This window comes from Typha angustifolia, chromosome 15 (genome assembly GCF_048772165.1).
Source record: "Typha angustifolia cultivar Huaian chromosome 15, ASM4877216v1, whole genome shotgun sequence".
Taxonomy (NCBI): domain Eukaryota; kingdom Viridiplantae; phylum Streptophyta; class Magnoliopsida; order Poales; family Typhaceae; genus Typha; species Typha angustifolia.
The window spans coordinates 20,542,321-20,561,381 of record NC_133253.1 but is presented as its reverse complement, the minus strand read 5'-3'; the positions used below and the strand labels follow the sequence as shown (position 1 = coordinate 20,561,381).

At 36.4% G+C, this 19,061-nt stretch overlaps 2 protein-coding genes across 3 annotated transcripts; one reads left to right on the top strand and one right to left on the bottom strand.

Annotated features, from left to right (window-relative positions):
• The first annotated feature begins 436 nt into the window (after positions 1–436).
• Positions 437–3,880, top strand: LOC140777777 (shikimate kinase 3, chloroplastic). Its single transcript, XM_073122118.1, has 10 exons — positions 437–966; positions 1,671–1,717; positions 1,828–1,882; positions 1,978–2,050; positions 2,159–2,246; positions 2,491–2,573; positions 2,648–2,777; positions 3,030–3,108; positions 3,479–3,543; positions 3,641–3,880. Exons 1-10 carry the CDS (start codon positions 750–752, stop codon positions 3,710–3,712), a joined length of 909 nt encoding a protein of 302 aa, XP_072978219.1. The 5' UTR covers positions 437–749; the 3' UTR covers positions 3,713–3,880.
• A 599-nt stretch (positions 3,881–4,479) lies between these two features.
• Positions 4,480–18,828, bottom strand: LOC140777634 (uncharacterized aarF domain-containing protein kinase At1g71810, chloroplastic). 2 transcript variants are annotated; one of them, XM_073121873.1, is made up of 21 exons: positions 18,376–18,828; positions 18,243–18,287; positions 16,762–16,800; positions 15,665–15,835; positions 15,427–15,579; positions 15,235–15,270; positions 13,143–13,186; positions 12,664–12,754; positions 12,522–12,563; positions 12,301–12,409; positions 12,035–12,149; positions 11,495–11,544; positions 11,257–11,398; positions 10,019–10,069; positions 9,716–9,857; positions 9,494–9,538; positions 8,406–8,510; positions 8,282–8,323; positions 6,804–6,986; positions 5,684–5,791; positions 4,480–4,871 (listed from the first exon to the last, which is right to left on the bottom strand). In XM_073121873.1, the coding sequence occupies exons 1-21, from the start codon at positions 18,766–18,768 to the stop codon at positions 4,767–4,769; spliced, it is 2,211 nt and encodes a 736-aa protein (XP_072977974.1). In that variant the 5' UTR covers positions 18,769–18,828; the 3' UTR covers positions 4,480–4,766. The 2 variants fall into 2 exon arrangements, with proteins under 2 accessions (XP_072977974.1, XP_072977975.1); XM_073121874.1 differs by having other exon boundaries at positions 11,257–11,335; positions 18,376–18,827.
• Positions 18,829–19,061: the final 233 nt, after the last annotated feature.

The window sequence follows — 19,061 nt, the reverse complement described above, 5'->3', positions numbered from 1 at the left end:
TATGTAGACAAGTCCTGCAGCCTATCCAACCATTGGTGATGACCTCATCCGTAGATTAAAATAATAATATGGTGAACTTTGGCAGAAAGATTTATGTGATAAAACAACTTCAAGTTGCGTAAAGAAACGCACAAGCTTTTGACGTTTTACAGTGCATTGTTCTGTCCATGTAAGGACTATAAGCTCTCCCACCAAACCCCTGACCCTCCCACTCAATCCGACGTGGCATGGGTAGTTGGGTCAGCGTGGCAGGTGAATCCTTCCTTGCACTTCCCCTCCACCCGACCCACCAAACCCCGAAAAATCCATCCGACCAAAAATGCCCTTCATCCGTGCAGGGAGAGTAGAAATTTTGAGGGCACGGTAGGCGGGCAGATTGGTAATTTTACGTGCGCTTGTTTCGAGAGAAATGCAACTACTCGAACGCGTCAAGATCCACACGGACGAATTTATATACTTCCAAAGCCTCGCCGCTCTGGCCTGCTCCTCCGGCTATCCTGCGCCGAGCCGACGGTTACCGTGCGCAGCCTTGGGCGCCGGTCGATGAGATTCGGTGAGTAGCGGTAGATTTGGGTCTCCGGATAGAGATCGGAGGGTTCGGATTGCGCTTCGGAAGGCTTCCATTCGTTCCTCAAGTCATCTATGGCGGAGCTCTCGAGCAACGGAAGAGTTTTCGGTGAATCTTGTTGAAAGTGAGATTTTTTTTTCTTTTTTTTGGGATTTGGTGCGTGCCTTAGATTGATAGAAAGATGGAGATGAGTGTGGCTCTGAGCTCGCAATCGTGCTCTTGGACCGGTTCGGAGAAGGTCCGGAGGAGAGCGGACGGTCTTTTGAGGTATCAAAATAGTTTACTGGAGAAGAATAGGTTTCAAACCCTTAGATTGCGCGATTCGTGGAGTAGTCGAGCTTCAATTAGGTCCGGAAATCTCAAGCCGATAGTCGCTTGCTGTTATAAGAAATCTGGAGGTATTTTCTTGTCAACTGTACTTATTTGCAAAGAAATTTGTTTCTTTTTTCTTTTTATTAAGTGTACGGTTTCCAAAGTTTGAATAGTTAGAAATTTTGCATGCCTAGCCTGCAAATTCTATCTTGATCCTATTTCGTCGTTTCCACACAAATTATCTGAAGGTCTTGTGATGATGTTTAGAATTAGAGCTATCGATGAATAGTTAGATGTCAGGCAGGATAGCGAAGTTTTCTGCTTGGAATGTTCAATGAAATGGATTTTTGTTGGTTTTGCTACAGTAGCTCTTTGAGAAATGAAAATTCAACAAACCTAACCATGTGATTTCCCGTATGATCCAATTTTTTTAAACATTCGGGCAGGTATCTTTCAGCTGTCAGCTGTTCTTTTGTTGTTTAGGATTAATATGACTGAGAATGCAAATATTCCACTGCATAAAAGAATTCTCAGCATCAATCTTACACATGTTGGTTTTTACCAATTTTTAATGATGATTCCCTATTGCTTTCTAGTAGGCAAGTTCTTATAACATGAGAAGAAGTGGATAATTTTGACTGATGCTATTGATGTACTGTGGATATCAGCTTTATTCAGTAGAGCTTAAGATCTCTTTCTAAACTTATGAAGACTTGGAAATTTATAGTAGGTATTCTTGACTGTTTTCCTTTTTTACTTATGTCTATTTTGTCTATTTTATGGCATGCAGTTTCTGAGAACTTACATAACTCCGTTGATGAAGCTCTCATACTAAAGGTAGGGAATCACATCCTTGATTGTTATATTTTACATCATAGTGGCCTGAAAAGAATTAGATGTTTAGTTCTTTGCACTATTCATCTGATAGGATGTTTGTATGACTGCAGAGGAAATCAGAGGATGTTCTCCCTTACTTGAATCAACGATGTATTTATCTAGTTGGTTAGTATTGCTTCCCTTGTACTATACCCATGAGGAAAGGCCACATCTCTTGTGACTGTTTCTGAGGTGGTTGGATAATTAGTTCATTTATACAGGAATGATGGGCTCTGGGAAGAGTACAGTGGGAAAGATACTATCTGAAGTGTTGGGTTATTCTTTCTTTGACAGGTTTGATATTGCTTCTTTTAACATAAAACACTAGAAATGCCACGGGAAACCTTTTGAAAGTTGAAGCACAAATTGACAATGTTGTCTATTCTGTTTTTTGTCTTACAGTGACAAGTTAGTTGAGCAGGCTGTGGGTATATCTTCCGTTGCTCAGATTTTTAAGGTGCATAGTGAAGCCTTCTTCAGAGATAATGAGGTAGCAGTTCTGCTCCTTTTTTTTTTTTTTGTTAGACATAATATATTAGTCTGAAGGATGACTTTAAATCTTAATGCAACTCATTTTGGGATATTATTGAACTTGAGCTGTGGATTACCTGATATGATTTTGCATCTCACAGCTTTCATAATAACCAGCACCAATGAGCTCATGATTGCTAATGAAGCAAGAAGAAAGCAAGTTTTGCTGATTTTTCTTCTGATTTTCTTTTTCATGTCTCAAGAGTGAAGTGCTACGGGACTTGTCGTCGATGCACCGGTTGGTTGTTGCGACTGGAGGTGGTGCTGTGATTAGACCAATTAATTGGTAGTGGATCTAGAAGAACACTCATTGTTATCTAAAATCTGTATAAAGTGGGTCTTAATGCCTTGCATTATCAGGAAGTACATGAAGCAGGGGATAACAGTCTGGTTAGATGTTCCTCTGGAAGCTCTGGCAAGGCGGATAGCTGCAGTAGGAACTGCTTCTCGTCCACTTCTGCATCAAGAATCTGGTGATCCTTACACAAAGGTAGCCACTCTCTCTTAGGAAATTTTTTCTTTTCATTATCCTTCAGAAATATCAGAAGACTTGAAATTATAAGTTATCTTAAATTTCTTGAGATTATTGTTATTTGATTCTTGTGGCACTCAACAATTGTCTGACCAACTGAACTAAAATCAGATTTATGGATGATAACAATTTTAGATGATAAAGCTGTCTTTTGCCTGTGACCAATCATCATAAGCTGGATATATAACCAACTGTATCACTCTGCTGCAGGCCTTTGCGAAACTCACAGCACTTTCTGAACAAAGGGGTGATGCCTATTCCAACGCTGACGCAAAAGTTTCCCTTGAATGTATGTACTGCTTGGAGTTGAAGCAATGGCATCTCTGTACTTATTGATTATATTAAGTCCTAGTTGGGCTTTGTTGGGAGTTTTATCCCATTTCTCATGTTTTGTTCTACTTTATAGTCTTAAATCTTTTTAGCTTTGTACAATTTGCTTCTCTGTAGTTCATTAGTAATTCTTTTTTCTTCCAAAAGAGACATCAACAGCATTGATTTTACAGCTAAATATTATGCTAGAAAATTCATGCATCTTTGTTATCTCATGAACTTCATATATGTCCATTTCACCTAAGGACGAAAAATCTGTGTTAGCTAACTTGTGTTTCTTCAGCATATCCACGATTTGCCTCACCAACTGTATCCCTCTATGAATGCAGACATTGCAGCTAAACAGGGTCATCAAGATGTTTCTGCACTCACACCAACTGCTATAGCCATCGAGGTATTCCTAAATCCAATTTTGTTAACCATATGATCCTTTAGATTTTATTTTCTAAATGGTATAGAATAGCCTGTTAACGTTTCATTCTGTCTTTCAGGCTTTAATAAAGATTGAGAGCTTTCTTACTGAGAGGGCTGTGGTTAGAAATAGTTCATACCTCCAGGGGTGAAGCCTACGAAGATCTCTGGCTCTTATAATGTATGTTGTATCTATTTGTTCATTCAAAATGACAGCTTGTTGAAACTAGCTTAGTAAATGATAAGCGATAAACATGTAAGAAGCTTCACATCAGAAGGCATCTCTTGTTCATCCTGATGCGAGGTTTTTTTCAGTTTTCCTCCCAGGCTGGTTCTGTAGGTTGATTTTATTGAGTGTTAATAGTGTGGCAGATTCTTTTTTTCCCCTTAATAGTTGTAGCAGCAATTGTGCATCCATCGTAGGTTTATCTGGGAAACGATTACGCCACCATGGAATTGCTATAAATAATTTTTTTTTACTGAATAAAATCGAAGTAAAACCACTGGGTCAGTGATATAAGCGATGTCCACGGAATAACAGGGCAGACTTAGACCCAGTGTTTGGCATGCAATCTTTGAATTGTTCTCTCTCTTAGAAATCACGTAGTTATACAAAAACACCACTTAAAAGACAAAACACCAAATTTACCGACAGAATATTACTAGTTTATAGAATAATTAAGGTTTGGTTTCAGGCGTAATGTTATCCAGATATGTGGTGTCATTTTCTCACGGTGTAAACTCATCCACCATTAGAAGGTGCAGTGTCATTTTCTTGGCGAAAATAGACAACTCTGAAAGGGATAGAAACTAATTTGGTTGAACTGAGTTAAACATTTCTCAGCAAACTTCTCTTTCGTACTGTGAGCTAACAGCAACTACGCTGCAGTCTTATCAACGATACCAATTGTAAGTAATATGGGGGAATCCAAACTTTTATTTATTTATTTATATATTAGGGGAGTCCAATCTAGTTATTGGACATAATAAATAATTACATATAGACGATTATGAAGGAGGAGGAGAATAAGAAGAAAAGATGGACCTTTCATCCAACTCTGCAACTGCTTTGATCCAAATTAGATTATCAACAAAATATTGCAGACAAGCAAGCCTGCTGCAACGCCACTAAATGCGTTGCAGAGTAGCAAAGCAGCCTCGACCAACATTAATAGGGCAATTTGATGATTAACGGCTTGCCCAACCTTACGTAAAGATCCTTCTAACAGTTCTTGCAACAGCACGAGACAAAAGCCTGCCAACAAGATCCACTGGCAGACGAAGCAATTGCTGTTGCGACTCTGACGGAAGCTGCAGGAGGAAAGAAGATAAACAAATCAGCATCTCATATCAAAATGACAAGTATGACATAGTTGACACTGAGGGATCTAAATGAATCAGCTAATATGATAGTTCACGACATGCTTTGAAATACAGTCGATAGAAAAATGGAGATAGATGTAATAAAGAGTATAGAACGGAGTGATGCACATCCCTGGAGGTAACAGACTTTGCAAATAATGGTGGATGGGCCCAGTGATTTCACCGGGTAAATGTGGAAGTTATATGACTTAGATTCAATAGGAAAGTTAGAAGTATGTACCAAATAGGACATGCTTCTGCTAGCAATGAAGACTTCTTCAACAGTCATTTAGAAAACGAATTATGACCACAATGCTTAATACTATTAATACTAAATAATTGGAGATAAAACCACTAAGAACAACTGCAAGATGACAAAGGAGGCAAGTGGAGCAAGACATTAGCTGGATATTGGAATCCAAATCTGATAAATTTGGCATAATTCCAAATGATAAAAGCCAGATGCAAAATTATTTGGTTGATCTGTTGACAGTAGGGGACACCAGCAAGCTAAGAATACAGAATTAAGAGAAGGTTAAAAAGCTCTGAAACTCCTAGAGGTTGTGGGCTCATGTCATTGATACAACCTCCTCCATAATGATGGGAACCTATCACTCAAATGCCCATTTCTAAGTCTGAAAATGATATCTATATTCAGCGAAGGAAAACATCCCTCAGAATATTGGAAAATGATAGCTAAAAGAATATAGATTGCAAGTGAGTTAAGCACATACATGCATGTAAAGATGTTTCCCTCTTACCTCAGGAATGACAGAAAGAACAGGTAGAAATTCCTGCAGAGATGTCATCTCATAAAGAACAAGAGAAATATCATTTTTGTTCTCTTCTCCATTAGCAAATTTTACTTCCTGAAAGACGAACCAATACCACATCAAAGGATAAAAATGCACAAACATTTGAAACTACCACCAAAAAAAAACAAAACATATATATATATATATATATATATATATATATATATATATATATATATATATATAGTCAATTACATTTAGCTCCTCTGAACTACTATGGTTCTCCACATACATATTCTGAACTTTTTTTTTACCACCTAATTCTCTTGAACTAAAAAAAGTTTTAAGACATAGTTGCCTTGAACAAATGGATTTACGTTGATACTTTTTCTTAGTTTAAGGAATCTATATAGATTTTTATCAAAAAAGGTCCAAGGTGTGTAAAACATGGTGATAATTCAGGGGAGCTAAATATAATTATACCAAAATGATATAGTAGGAATAGGATTAGATATATACTGATATAGTTTTACTATGTCGTGAAATATAAATTCAGCCTGTCCAGCCCATGTCTAAATGGCTCAATTTGAGCTATACTAGATAAAGAGGTTCCAGAGTGAAATCATGATGTCATATCAGAACATAGAATGCATTCCTCTCTCTCTTGTTTTTGTGCAAGTGTACATCAGAGAATATTGGGCAATCTATAGTTCTATACATGTGAGTCATGAGGTCTTTAGAAAATTATCAGTCTCATGGGACTGTAGAGTTGAGTCCTCAACTTCAAGAACCAAACCATCTTAATGATATGTCGCACTGATACATGGGAAAATTCTCACTCGAGCACTGTTTCTTGGCCAATCATGTAAATTATACAACCTATTCCTTCCTAAATATTGATGCTCTTTATGACTTCTGCATAAAGAAGTGTCCTCAAATTTAACAGTCTGACAAAGCCTTGGTTCTCCTCATAACTTACTGAGCTCTCAACCTACTTTACATACCAGAACCAGAAGTAGTTCTGAGAAATACTCAGTTATCAAGAAAAAAGGTTTGATGCATTTCTTCTAAGGATATGAATACAGTATCTATCAAAGACAATGCTACAGTAAAATGATTCTCTTACTTCATTTGGATTCTCATTTTTCTGAAGGCTTGACAAAAGTAAGACAAGGCGACGCAAAGTTCTCAAGTTAGTGATGTCCTCACGACTCATCGAGGATGACGAATATGAAATGAATAGAGGCAATCTAGAAGCAGCAGCAGAAGTAATAGCATCCATTGCACCTAATCCAAGTGAATCAATCCCCTGTATAGAGAACATAAGAATAAGTGTATAACTGTTATCTTCATAGTCAGGTATGGAAGAACAACGGATCCAACAAGAAAGCATTAGAGAAGATCCAAGATAAGGAAACAACACAATCTGGATTTCAACAAACTTCAGGAAAATAATGCATGCATAATGACATAAATTTGGAATATAAGAATTTGTTAGAAAGTTTCTCTTAAGGTCAAAAGCTGCTTCTCATATTCTAGAGAAATTTTCATCATAATAGCAAAATCAAGGCTTTAATGTTAACTGTTTACCTTGTTTCTATACAATTCTGACCTTAATATTTAAATAATAGCTAATTATTTCATAATTTATGTTTACTTACAGAAGAATTCTCTCTTAATAAGAAAATAACAAGGATAATCACTTAAAGCAACATCAGAAATGTTCCAATGGTATTCGTTGGATATAATTCTTTGAAGCAAAGGGAACTAACAACAGAACCCTATATCCTTATATCAGTGTCGGCTATATGGATTTTTTTTTCAGACACTACCTCTATTTTCAGTAACATCCTCCGTCAAAGTAAGAGTAATAATGTTATGTCTCATTATATTCAATATTTTTTTCCTCTCCCACTTTTATCACCTTCCAGTAGAACTTTAACACTAACCCTCATTAGTGCATTACGTGCTCTTGGTTCGGACATTATAATTTATAAATCATTTAAAACGTTTTTACTCATATTCCTCAGTTGGTGCTTTCTGCAACCGGCCAAGCTGCCGCATATAACAAGTTCTTATTCAACCCTTTATAGTGAGATCATCATTTGTTGGCGATGTCAAGCGAAGCAAGTCATTTTCCAAACATAAATTTCTAATAAGGCATCTTTTGTAGTTAAGACAAAGAATATTACTTTATAATTCAAGGGAATGCAGCTAACAAGGTACGCACTAAGAGCACACTTCCCTACTTGAAACACTTAATAACATATGTAAAAGCCCCTTCCAGCTTCATTACTGAACAATTAATGCAAGGTTGAAGATGATTACTTTTAGAATCTCGAATGCCAAGTACAACAATTCTATTAGTGTATGTAAATTTAATTGATTGACTGTATAGTCAATAAACTAATCTCTACGAAATGACTACTCAGCAGACCAGAATTCAAAACTGATAATTCAAGTTGCACTTTTGATGCTTCAGAAGTTCAGAGCAAGTGGCTGAAAGGTTCCTGACAATGTAGCTCGTTGCTTTAACATCCCTGATCTCGATTAATTATTCAGGACTATAGCAAAAACCAGAAAATGTAAAACAAAATAATATACCTTAGCAACCTCTTGCAGAAGTATTTCCCTGACAAAAGCACCCTACAAAAACAAATTTCCACCTTCACTGATTGCCTTATCAGAATTAAATAGGAAAATAAATAAACGCTGAAACAAATTCTACCTTTTCCGTCAATGTGAATGAGAGTACTTGCTTGATTGCAAGTCTGGGATTGCTATCTTCTACTTCCTTCACAGCCAGTGACTGCTCAGTTCTTGCACGAAGGGACTGCCAATAAAGTTAAGCCAAAAATTTGTAAAGGTGCTTCAGTGATATATTTATAAGTTCCAATTTTCAATTATATACCATGTGATAAAGATAATTCTGGTAGATTCAACTGTATGATACAAAAAAGTTTCTGGAACTGGTCTAATCAAATAATTATCGTGACTGATGGAGTAGCATGCATAAATTGGCTGGATATTCAAAATCAATGAAGAGAACAGCATCAATTTGTTACACTGTATGACCTTAACAAAACTTCTACTTAGTTTTCTCTTCCTGTATTTGCACTAGTTCTTGATGTTAATTAGATACTTATTTCTACTTCTTTATCCTAATATGTGACACCTGTCAGACAGTACATCTCCTTGACCAGACAGTATATCTCTTTAAATTCTCTCTGCTAAAATAAGATTCCAGAAAAAAAAAAAAAAGAGTTTCCGAATTGATAGCTTTTTGGGCGCCTTGCGTTTGATTCCTTCCCGCCCTTCCTTTCATATGGATCCGCAAGAGATTAATTGGGTTCTCCCAATAAATAAAAAGTGAATCATGCAGAGTTCGCGGTGGTGGAGGAACCGGATCGGAAAAACTTATTTTAGTCTAGGTACTGCAAAATAATTAGGAAGTCTAGTTTCCTGTATTGTAGCTAGATGGTGAAACATTTTGAAATAATTAATTGATCCGGGGGGCTTATCGATTTGATTGATCTCCCTTTCGTACTCATTCGACCTGAGGTTTGCACTTTTTTTGAATAAAAAGAAAGGTTTCAGTCTCTATCTATGATCAGATCCTTTCTTCACCCTCCCTATGACTGCTATCAAAGATAAGCTTTTTCTATTACTAAGCTGGTGCACGTCAAAATTCAACTTGAGAAAAAATACTTCACTAAACAAATCAGTTTTGTCTGTACAAGCTGTCCTGTCAATATGTAAACCCATGAATGCAAATGTATAGTATATAAAGAGGTTAAAGAAAAAATAAAAAATTACCTCAGTTAATAAAGATTCTAGACGGTCAATCTGGAAAACACCTTCCTGGGATAACATAAACAGTGTTAATTCAAAAGGACTTGCTTTAAATTAGAAAAACTCATGCAGAACTAGAAAGAACATGGCATGAGAAGTTCTAGCACCACTGAAAACAATTATGACCGCATTATAACTCGTCAGACTAACCAAATGACCTGACAAAATAGAGTATCAAAAACTAACCTTGTAAAGGAGAGTCTGCAAAGTAGATCGAAGTTTGGGTGAGCTATCAGTGAGAACTTTTCTTGCAATCCATGGGTATGAACTACTTAAGACTTTGTAATTTGGATCAAAACTGATCGCAATGCCCTCAAGAACAGCAAGGCTGCAAATTTCAAATATAAGTTCAGCGCACATACAGTGCATAACACAATAACATGAAATTGGACTCTCTTAATTAACAGTGCAATAAGGTCTCCCTTGTTTAATAAAAATTCTAAGGAAAGAGATTGCCCCTTCTCACACAGAATAAACAAAAACTATTACCTCCGAATGACGAGAGAGAAGTATGATGGTATCTGAAATTTAAATTTGTACCTAAACACCAAAATAGAATGTGAAAGTAAAATAAACAAACAGAAAAAAGATGCACAAGTAGTTAAAGCAGATACCAAATATTCTTTACAAGACTTAAGAAGAAATAGATAACTCTTGTTGATATCCTTTTCAGGAAGAGACAAATAGGTAAACTATAAGGAATTATTTTATATATGGTCCTTGAGTAATGAATAACATTTTAGGTCTACTAATATATACATCCAATCTCTGAAGTCCAACTACAGCATGAAATGACTGCAGAAGAGTAAAAGATGAACTGGAGAGACTTCAACAGCCATCAACGGTACATTTATCACAGAAATAGAAGAATTAATGAATTCCTAACTTAGATGTCATTTGGAAGATACAAATCGACATGAAATACAATAGGATCTATGAAGTTACATAACATGTTTTAGGTAGATATTCCAAGTCAGTCGGTCCTTATGTTAGCACAGAAAATTCCAAACCAGGTTATTATCTGTGCAGGCTTCCTCACTTGAGAACTGAAATCTACATGAAATACAATAGGATTTATGCAATTAAAAAAATTTAGGTAGATATTCCAAGTCAGACAGTCCTTATTATGTTAGCACAAAAAATCCAAAAAAGGTTATTATCTGTGCAGGCTTCCTCACTTGAGAAATGAACGGGAGGGAGTTGAATGAAACATGAAATTTCTGCATGAGCTGGTATGCACCACACAAAAGGTCTTCAATCTCCTGGGCCAGCTTTCTCAATAGACTTGCATAATCTTTCTGGCATTTTATGAAATACAACAATCTTTTGGGTTTGTTTTGTTTTCCTTGACCATTATTTTTGGGTTTGTTTTGTTTTCCTTGACCATTATGACCATTATAAACAGTTTAAAGTTTAAACAAAGATCACCGGCACCAACGAGCCGATTGTCAAATTTTAATGTATAAGAGCCCACATAGGTTTTCAGGAACAGCTGGAGGGAAAAGGCAAAACTGCGATTTACATACTAACATGTAAGTAATCTGGCAAAAAGAATTCTGCAGACTACACTTGCTTAGTTCTTGGCATGATTAGGTATATTTCTGAACCCTCGGTTAAATAGCTATAACCTTTTTAGGTGATCTGAAAGACAGGTGAAAACTATCTTAAGCACTGAAATTAATATAAGATCACATAATCAAATTTCAACAAGAAAAAAAAAAGCTTACATGGTCTGTCCAAGATTCCCAGAGAGATCTGCAAACCTTATATTTCTAACTCCTCTGTTAACAGCATTTTGAAAGACATCTGAAACCAAATATTTGTAATTAAGCTTTTTTTTTATTGTTTTGTGATAAGGACAAGTTGAACCTGTATAAAATAGGTCTAGAGTGAACTTTCTTATTGATATTTCCAACTTTTTATTTGTCAATAATCCAATTAGTGAATGAAGCAAAGAGGCAGAACCTGTCAATGCTTTTGTAACTTCATCCTTCTGTGCGGTTGGAGGAAGTAGTCTGTCAGAAATAAATGAATATCAGCGCGAGAAAAAGAATATACAGTTACATAAAACCACAAGAGAATTCATTAAAGCATGTTCCTTTCTGAATAAGTTGATAAAAATCCTTACTTCATATCGGGTACAGGTGTTAGCCTAGGTCTACCAGGTCACTCTGTGGCACGATATAGTATCTCTTAACACACCTATCTATAAAACTACTTTTAGAAACTAATATATACCCACAATGTTCAAAATATTTTCTTTAAAGGTTACTGGCTAATACAGCTTACCACTTCATAATAATTATGTAAAAGCTCCAAAAAGTCAATAACTGTATAAGTACAAAAATGTGAATCCATAACTCTATGTAATGACTCATTATCAGCTTCCCAATCGTGACAATGGCCATAGTACAAATTAAATGCAACCCCTACATGCAGTTCTTTATGAGATAATATTCCGATCGGCCAACTCCAACACATACTTTAAACTTTGCGGCCACTTACCCTAGAGTGACGAAGTCTGCTGCCAAAGCATCAAAATCACGGTTAACAAGGTGAAGGCAAGCTTCAATAAATCCATCTCGAAGATCTTGCCTAAATTCACCCATCATTCCAAAATCTGGAATAGGAAAAGAAACATGCAGCAATTAGCTTAGAAAGTGAAACTAATATATTGATCTTCACATATTCAAGGTTCAATCTACAAATGCAGGTCTCAGGAAACAAGAAAAATTTAACTTATAGCATAAAATAGTCAGTCAGATGTATACCTAAGTATGCCAGCTTCCCATCAGATGTTCGCAGAAGATTCCCAGGATGAGGGTCTGCATGATAAAATCCATAATCTAAAAGCTGTGAAAGTGAGCAATATACTCCTACCTGTAAGGTCAGCAAGCCACAGTAAATTATGTAAGCAAGGTAAAGACAATTTCCAATGTTTAAGCTTCAGGGTAATACATTTATACAAACACTTTGTTCATATGAAATCTACCTCAACCAAATAAAGATCGCTGACTTCAGCCAATCTTTTCCCCTGTTACAAGAATGGATGATGACCAATGTTACATTCTGTTTAACCTATTTCAAGGATTCCCTATTAAGAAAACGAAGTGAAAAATTGTCGTATAGTGCACCTCTACCCATTCCATCATAAGGACTCGGGTACTAGTCTGCTCTATATACATCTCCGGCACAAGAACATCTTTTAGCCCCCCGTATAACTCCCTAAATGACATAGGGAACAAACTGTTAAACAAATATTTCTGATAAAATTCTCAGCTCCCACAAAGTTTAAGTTGAATGCCACCTTGGAAAGCCCAGCAGTAGGATCACAAATTTTATAATGTAATTCATCTGTTTCCAGCTAACTTCAGTACTAATATGAAAATCAAGAAGACTATAAAGTATAAACACTACATGCATTTCATTATTCAAGGAAGGGCAAACTTGTTTACTTCTAGCTTATAAGTTGATTACATGCATTTATAGAGTCAACACTGTGACTGACAGTGACGATGAGAGTTAAAGTAAACACTATAGCACAGGTACTTATGCATTGGAAGCCCTGTAAAGCTTAGTAAGAGATGACAGCAGATAGTTGAGGAGGCCCTACCTGAACCTGAGCCCATTCCTTGCTTCAGCCCTGTAGTCCATCTCCTGCATTAAATGTGATTTACCTGTATTCAATGTGAAGGTCTAAGAATATGCCCAAGAGTTTCTAAACACCAAACTGCAAACATGTGAAAAAGAAAGGCAAATGAAATAACCATATAAGAGGCAGAAACCACCGCCCTTTGAGAATAGTCACAGAATACAACAGATCGACGACCACAAATCATCAGAAAATCAAAATGCTCATAAAAGAGCATGTGACAGAAAAATATGGGTAAAGATAGCAATTTAGAAGCTCTTATAGCTGACTTATCATCATGGAGTACAGTAATATGATATGATCAAAGGACATATATAAGTCTAACCTACACTAACAGAACTTTAAGCCTGTTTAAAATCAAGACAGCTGTTAGCTCCATGAAAACATATCAAATGGCTACAGTCCCTTGCTAGAAGACCACACGGAAACGGAAATGTCGCACCATGCTAGCTGAGGCATGAAAATATTTCTATTACATTTTGACAGAAGCATCAAAGGTTTGGGCAACTTCAAAGGTCTTGCTTACATTATCCCACATTCCAGCTCCAACTAAACATGTTGCTGACTAGTTCAAAGTATGGATTCCAGTTTCGGTCGATTCAGATCCTAGTCGAAACCAGCCCATCAGATATCAGCGATACCCAAGCCGTTTTGGGTTAGTATTGGCTTATCCTAATCCAAAATAGGCTAGGAGGGTCGAATCCGACCTAAGTCCCTTTCACTCTCTTAGCCCTTTCTCTCTTCTTTTTTCTTTCTCTCTTTTCTCTTCTTTATCACCTCTTTCAGGATCAACTATCAACAACTGAGTAGATCTCCGGCAACCTCGACCTCAAGTAATGTTCTTCGACTAAAATCCGACGACCTCGACCACCGGCGATCTCAGATAAGTTTTTTTTTCAATTTTTTTTCGTCTCTTTTCTTCTCTCCATCTCTCTTTCCCACTCTCTCTCTTCCTGCTGTAGCAGCAGATTTCTACTGCAGCAACTGCAGCAGCAAATTTCTGCTACGGCAGAAGGAGGAGAGGGAGAGAGGCAGAGAGAGAATGAGGGATGCAGCAGTAAAAGGGAGAGAGGGAAGAGAGAAGGGGAAAGTGAAGGGAGAGAAGAAATTGAGAAAAAAATGAAAAATATAGAAATATTCTTTTCAGCAGTATAAAAGTTAAGAGAAAGAGAGGGGGAAAGAAAAGGAATAGAGAAGAAAAAAAAATAGAGAGATAGGGTATTTTTGTTTTAAGTTTTTAATCTTCATGTGTAAGTAATTTTTATTTTCTTTTTTCTTTTTATCATTTTTTAAACTTCTAAAAAAAATTCTGTATTTTTATATAATATTTAAAATTTTAGATAATTAAAAAATAGTCTAATATGATACAACTGGTTGATATGACTAATACATATCGTTTTCCGGACAGCTAATCCTGATCCCAATACCGAGTTTTGAAACCTTAGTCTAAAGTCAATAAAGCTTCAAGTTTCAAGAGGAAAAAGGTAAACTTTAACAATAGGTAAAGTTTGTGCAATCAGTACATATAGAGGAGCCATCCCAACTTTGAGTTCCGCTATATAGGAGACCCTATGTTGTCAGTATGAAGCTGGAGGAGACTTAATATCATGATATAATTGTTTCAATAGCAATATATAGTCGTTAGATGTTCATTTTGCTAAGATGCTTTGGAACAAAAATAGTAAAATTTGACCTCATACAATCAATTTCTGAGTCGAACTAATTTGTCATTTATTAAAATTACGAATGGAAATCAGTAAAGTAAATTTCAAGTAAAAATGAACAAGAAGAGAAGAAATTATTTTTTCAGCTGCAATAAGATGTGAATTGCAGCAACTAAATGAAGAAAAATATGCTAGAAGTAAGCAAGAAGCAAAGAAATGAGAAGATTCACAAGCTAGAAGGAAGACGAAGAAGTTTAAGAAACAATTATCTATATGTCATCCAACTATAAATCAGGTCACAAAAATTTCAACCCTTTTAGATCCAAACTTTACTCTACTAGATCAACAATGAAACATTTAGAAATAACATTGAGAGGTAAAAGTTATACCCGAAATAGGCTTGATGCCCACTCATCAATTACAGCCTGCAAGTTAAGATTCTCAAGTAACTATCACAAGAGACCTAAAAAAGCAGTCCATGGAAATAAAAGGTTGAGATTTTCTTCTGAAGAGAAACTGAAGCAGCATGACTTCTTTAGAAGATGAGAAACTTCTAAAAGAAGCATGAAATCATCACATACCTGCAGATCTGTATTCAACTTAGCAGTTCTCTTCACAACGCCTGCAATATACCTTAGGATATAGATATCCAAGGAAATGGCTGCTTTAACTCCTGGTCTTTGCACTTTAACAGCAACAACTTTCCCACCAGAGCGAAGCCTGGCCTGGTAAACCTATAAATAAAGAGAAATCTAAATAATGATATCCCCTGAGTTTAGAATTCATATGCTTTTCACTTACACAATAGACATCAACTACCTGCCCAAGAGATGCTGCAGCAATCGGCTCTGGTGTAATCTCAGAGAAAAGCATATCTATTGACAGTCCAAGCTCTTTCTCTATCATATTGAAAGCAACCTCAGTCGAAAAGGGTGCTATACGGTCTTGCAACAAGGAAAGCTCCTCAAGATATGCAGGTGGAATCACATCCTAAGAAAATTATTGCAATAAAAAAGTTACATACAACAGCCAGTGGACAAGAAACTTACTCAAAAAAATTTCTTTGCCTTAAGCAAAAAAGTGACAAAGCATGAAATTAGCCATTGAATTCATAAACCACCTTGTTAGAATATAAAATGTAAAAATTACCATTCTTTCATAACTTAATTTTTTAGAGTAATTGATAAGTTAATACGTAATAGTTAATATAATATTAGAGAAAATGTCCCGAGTTAGAATCCTGTCAAACTTATTTGTAATTTAAAAAATAAAATAAAACTCCACCTATTTAAATCGAGTTCAATTCATGAGTCTATCAAAATGTCTCAAGCCCGGAAGTGAAAAGTGAGAAGGAGTGTTGAATATAAAAATTATCGTTCTCTAAATTATTAAGTGTTTAGAGTAGCCAATGAGTTAAACACACCTCATTTCTCCAAAAGTTTGCACAATAGATTTAAATATTTTTGCATATTACTCTTCAATCAGAAATTAAAATTCCCCCAGATCTTAACTGCACAAAACGCAACAATATTTACCATGAAGAAAGCCTAAAAGAAATATTACTATCAAGACGTGATTTATGCTGAAATTAGTGATATCTAAGCATCATAAACTTCAACAAATAACTATATGGAACTAGTTATCAATTTCAATACCCTTAACAAACGACCTGGAAGTAACTGCATAATAACAGATCAGAACTTGACAATATTAGCAGGAACATATTCTAAGCAGTTCTAATTATCAATGCTAGAAACTATGTTAACCAAGGCGAACCATCTCAAACAAAAAAAGTATCAAGGACAAAATCACTCAGATAAATAATGATAATGATTCTGAAAAATATTATAACCAAACAAGTCATGCTCTCTTTCCTATTCATTTCAAAAGGGGAAGAAACGAAAAGGCCAACTTACAGGTCTTGATGACACAGCTTGAGCAATTTTAACAAACGCCTACAGAAGAGAGACTTAATTAGGTTCACAAAGAAAATAAAAATTCAAAAGAACAGTCTTGAAAAGACCAATTTAACAAATCTTAAACATTTAAGATGGACTCAAATAAAATCAACAGTCAGCATAAATGTTTTCTGTAGAATAAGATCTGAATTCACAGACAGAGAAGCATTAGATTGTGCTAAATGCATGCAGAATTAAATGTCAATATATCTAAGACTAAAAACACAAAGTATGATTATATTTTATAAGACTTTCTGGTTTGAATGCATCAGAGATTAACATATCTCATCATATCAAAACTTGTCAGCTTTTCATTTGGAGCATCTTCATGTCTTGAAGAACTTTAGGATCTGGTCCCTATCAGATAGTTAGTTATAATGGCATTACCTTATCTAGACTAGGGCAGTCTTGGCTAAGCTGAACTGAAACGGGATTGAAATGTTGAGATGAAGGTGATAACATCATAATAATATACTAAATCATTCCTTGGAGCCTTTCCAATTTAATATCACCACATAAGATCAAGACACTTTTATGAGAAGATGCTGTCAGAAGACTAACAAAAATATGACTGATATGACAAATACGTGTTGCTCGAAATAAGGCAAGACTTTAAATTCTCCTTGACAGATGAAAAGAGACTTAAAATTCCAACAGTAATAGAAACAAGTCGCCATTGGCTGGAGTGCTGGACCTGGAGAAAATAGTTATTTCAACTAGTGAACCAAAAGTACTATATTACAAAGGATGAAAAAACTACCAATAAGCATTCGTTTTGATGATCTATGCCTTGATTAACTGATGTAGAAAGGTCGACTGAAGTCAATAGTCATGCTTGAAAGTTATTTAATATAGTTGATCAAATAGATAGGATGGAACTTGTTATCCAAATGCAAAATGTTTTATATGCATGGGTACTTAATATCCATGTCATGCATCTAGCAAACAATAAATTTTCCATACCATGTGCCTAGGTAAATTTTAGAATGCATAACTTCTCTGGAAGATGACAATGCTACCTTAACACCCTAGTATTTAACTTTGTTGACTGGCTGATGACAAATGGATAAGGCAAACTCTAATAAATAGATGAGTTCAACCAATAAACATTTAGTGCATTAACAACATAGATCAGAATCAAACCACATAACGGACTATGATCATACAACCAAACTTTGTTCCAACTTCTAAGTGTTATTGGCCTCTCCAGAGGTAAAATCGATAACTTATAGTACAAAGCGAAAATTAAAGTCTTCCACTGAGTGCATAGTCAACCGAATCCTCAGGCAATGCACTGAATACACATGTATATAAATAGATCAACAGAGAAGCGAACAATGTAAGAAGATCTCTGCATCAAATAAAAGAACATTCTGGACTTGCATGTATGACAATATTCACACAAAGAAACAGAGGGCAAAATCAACCAGGAAACATACCGGACCGAGTTCCAGTAGTATCATCCGCAATTCCGCCGCTCTAACCTGATATCAAGAGATCAAGAACCATCACTGACCTATAACCGAACAAGATTCCGACACGAAGCTTCCAGATAAAAATACGACATCACACCTTAAACATCTCATCCGAGCGATCAGATAGGCTGTCAATGTATCTTAGGGCAAACCACCGGCCAAACGTCGCACCGATTTGAATAAATCGCCGGAGTACCAAGAAAGGTTTCCGGCGATAGATGGCTGCGATCGCGGCCAGGTCGTACTCGACCAAGAACTCCGCCTCCGATGCTGCGGTGCCCTCGAAGAGGTAGCCAGAGTACTTGGTGAAGGCGTCCTCCTCGCCAGATCCAACGGCCACGGCGGCGGGCGGCGGCGGAGGGTTCCTTAGCCACCGGCCATAGCTACGCCCGAATCGATGGGGAAGGACAGTTCGGTAGTGTAAGGGGAACGGCTCGGGTTTGAATCTGAAGGGAAAGAGGGAACAAGATGGAGGGAAGAGAAGAGGCATCTGCGACTCGAGAACCGGTAAGAAGGTAGACGAGACTACTGGGAAGAACTGGAGAAGAGCTTTGAGGAATTTATTCTGCAACGGATAAATGTAAACATTGCTTTCCTGTTGTGTTAGATGCTCGCCACGTGTCTATAGGAACGTAAGGGAGAAACGAGGACCACTGGATGGTAATCCAGTTCTAACGTTCGAGGAGCGCCAAATGGTCCGGAATCGAACTGCTCGAAGAGACTGGAAGCTAAAAATTAGAGGCTCCGATTTTGCGACGTGGTAGTACCCTAGTTAGTAATATT

Coding starts and splice junctions, on each gene's coding strand:
- LOC140777777 (XM_073122118.1), top strand. CDS start 750: ATGGAGATGAGTGTGGCTCTGAGCTCGCAATCGTGCTCTTGGACCGGT. Junction 967..1,670: donor CTGTTATAAGAAATCTGGAG/GTATTTTCTTGT, acceptor TATGGCATGCAG/TTTCTGAGAACTTACATAAC. Junction 2,051..2,158: donor GGTTATTCTTTCTTTGACAG/GTTTGATATTGC, acceptor TTTGTCTTACAG/TGACAAGTTAGTTGAGCAGG.
- LOC140777634 (XM_073121873.1), bottom strand. CDS start 18,768: ATGCCTCTTCTCTTCCCTCCATCTTGTTCCCTCTTTCCCTTCAGATTC. Junction 16,801..18,242: donor TACTACTGGAACTCGGTCCG/GTATGTTTCCTG, acceptor TCTCTTCTGTAG/GCGTTTGTTAAAATTGCTCA. Junction 12,150..12,300: donor TGGGAAGCTGGCATACTTAG/GTATACATCTGA, acceptor TTCCTATTCCAG/ATTTTGGAATGATGGGTGAA.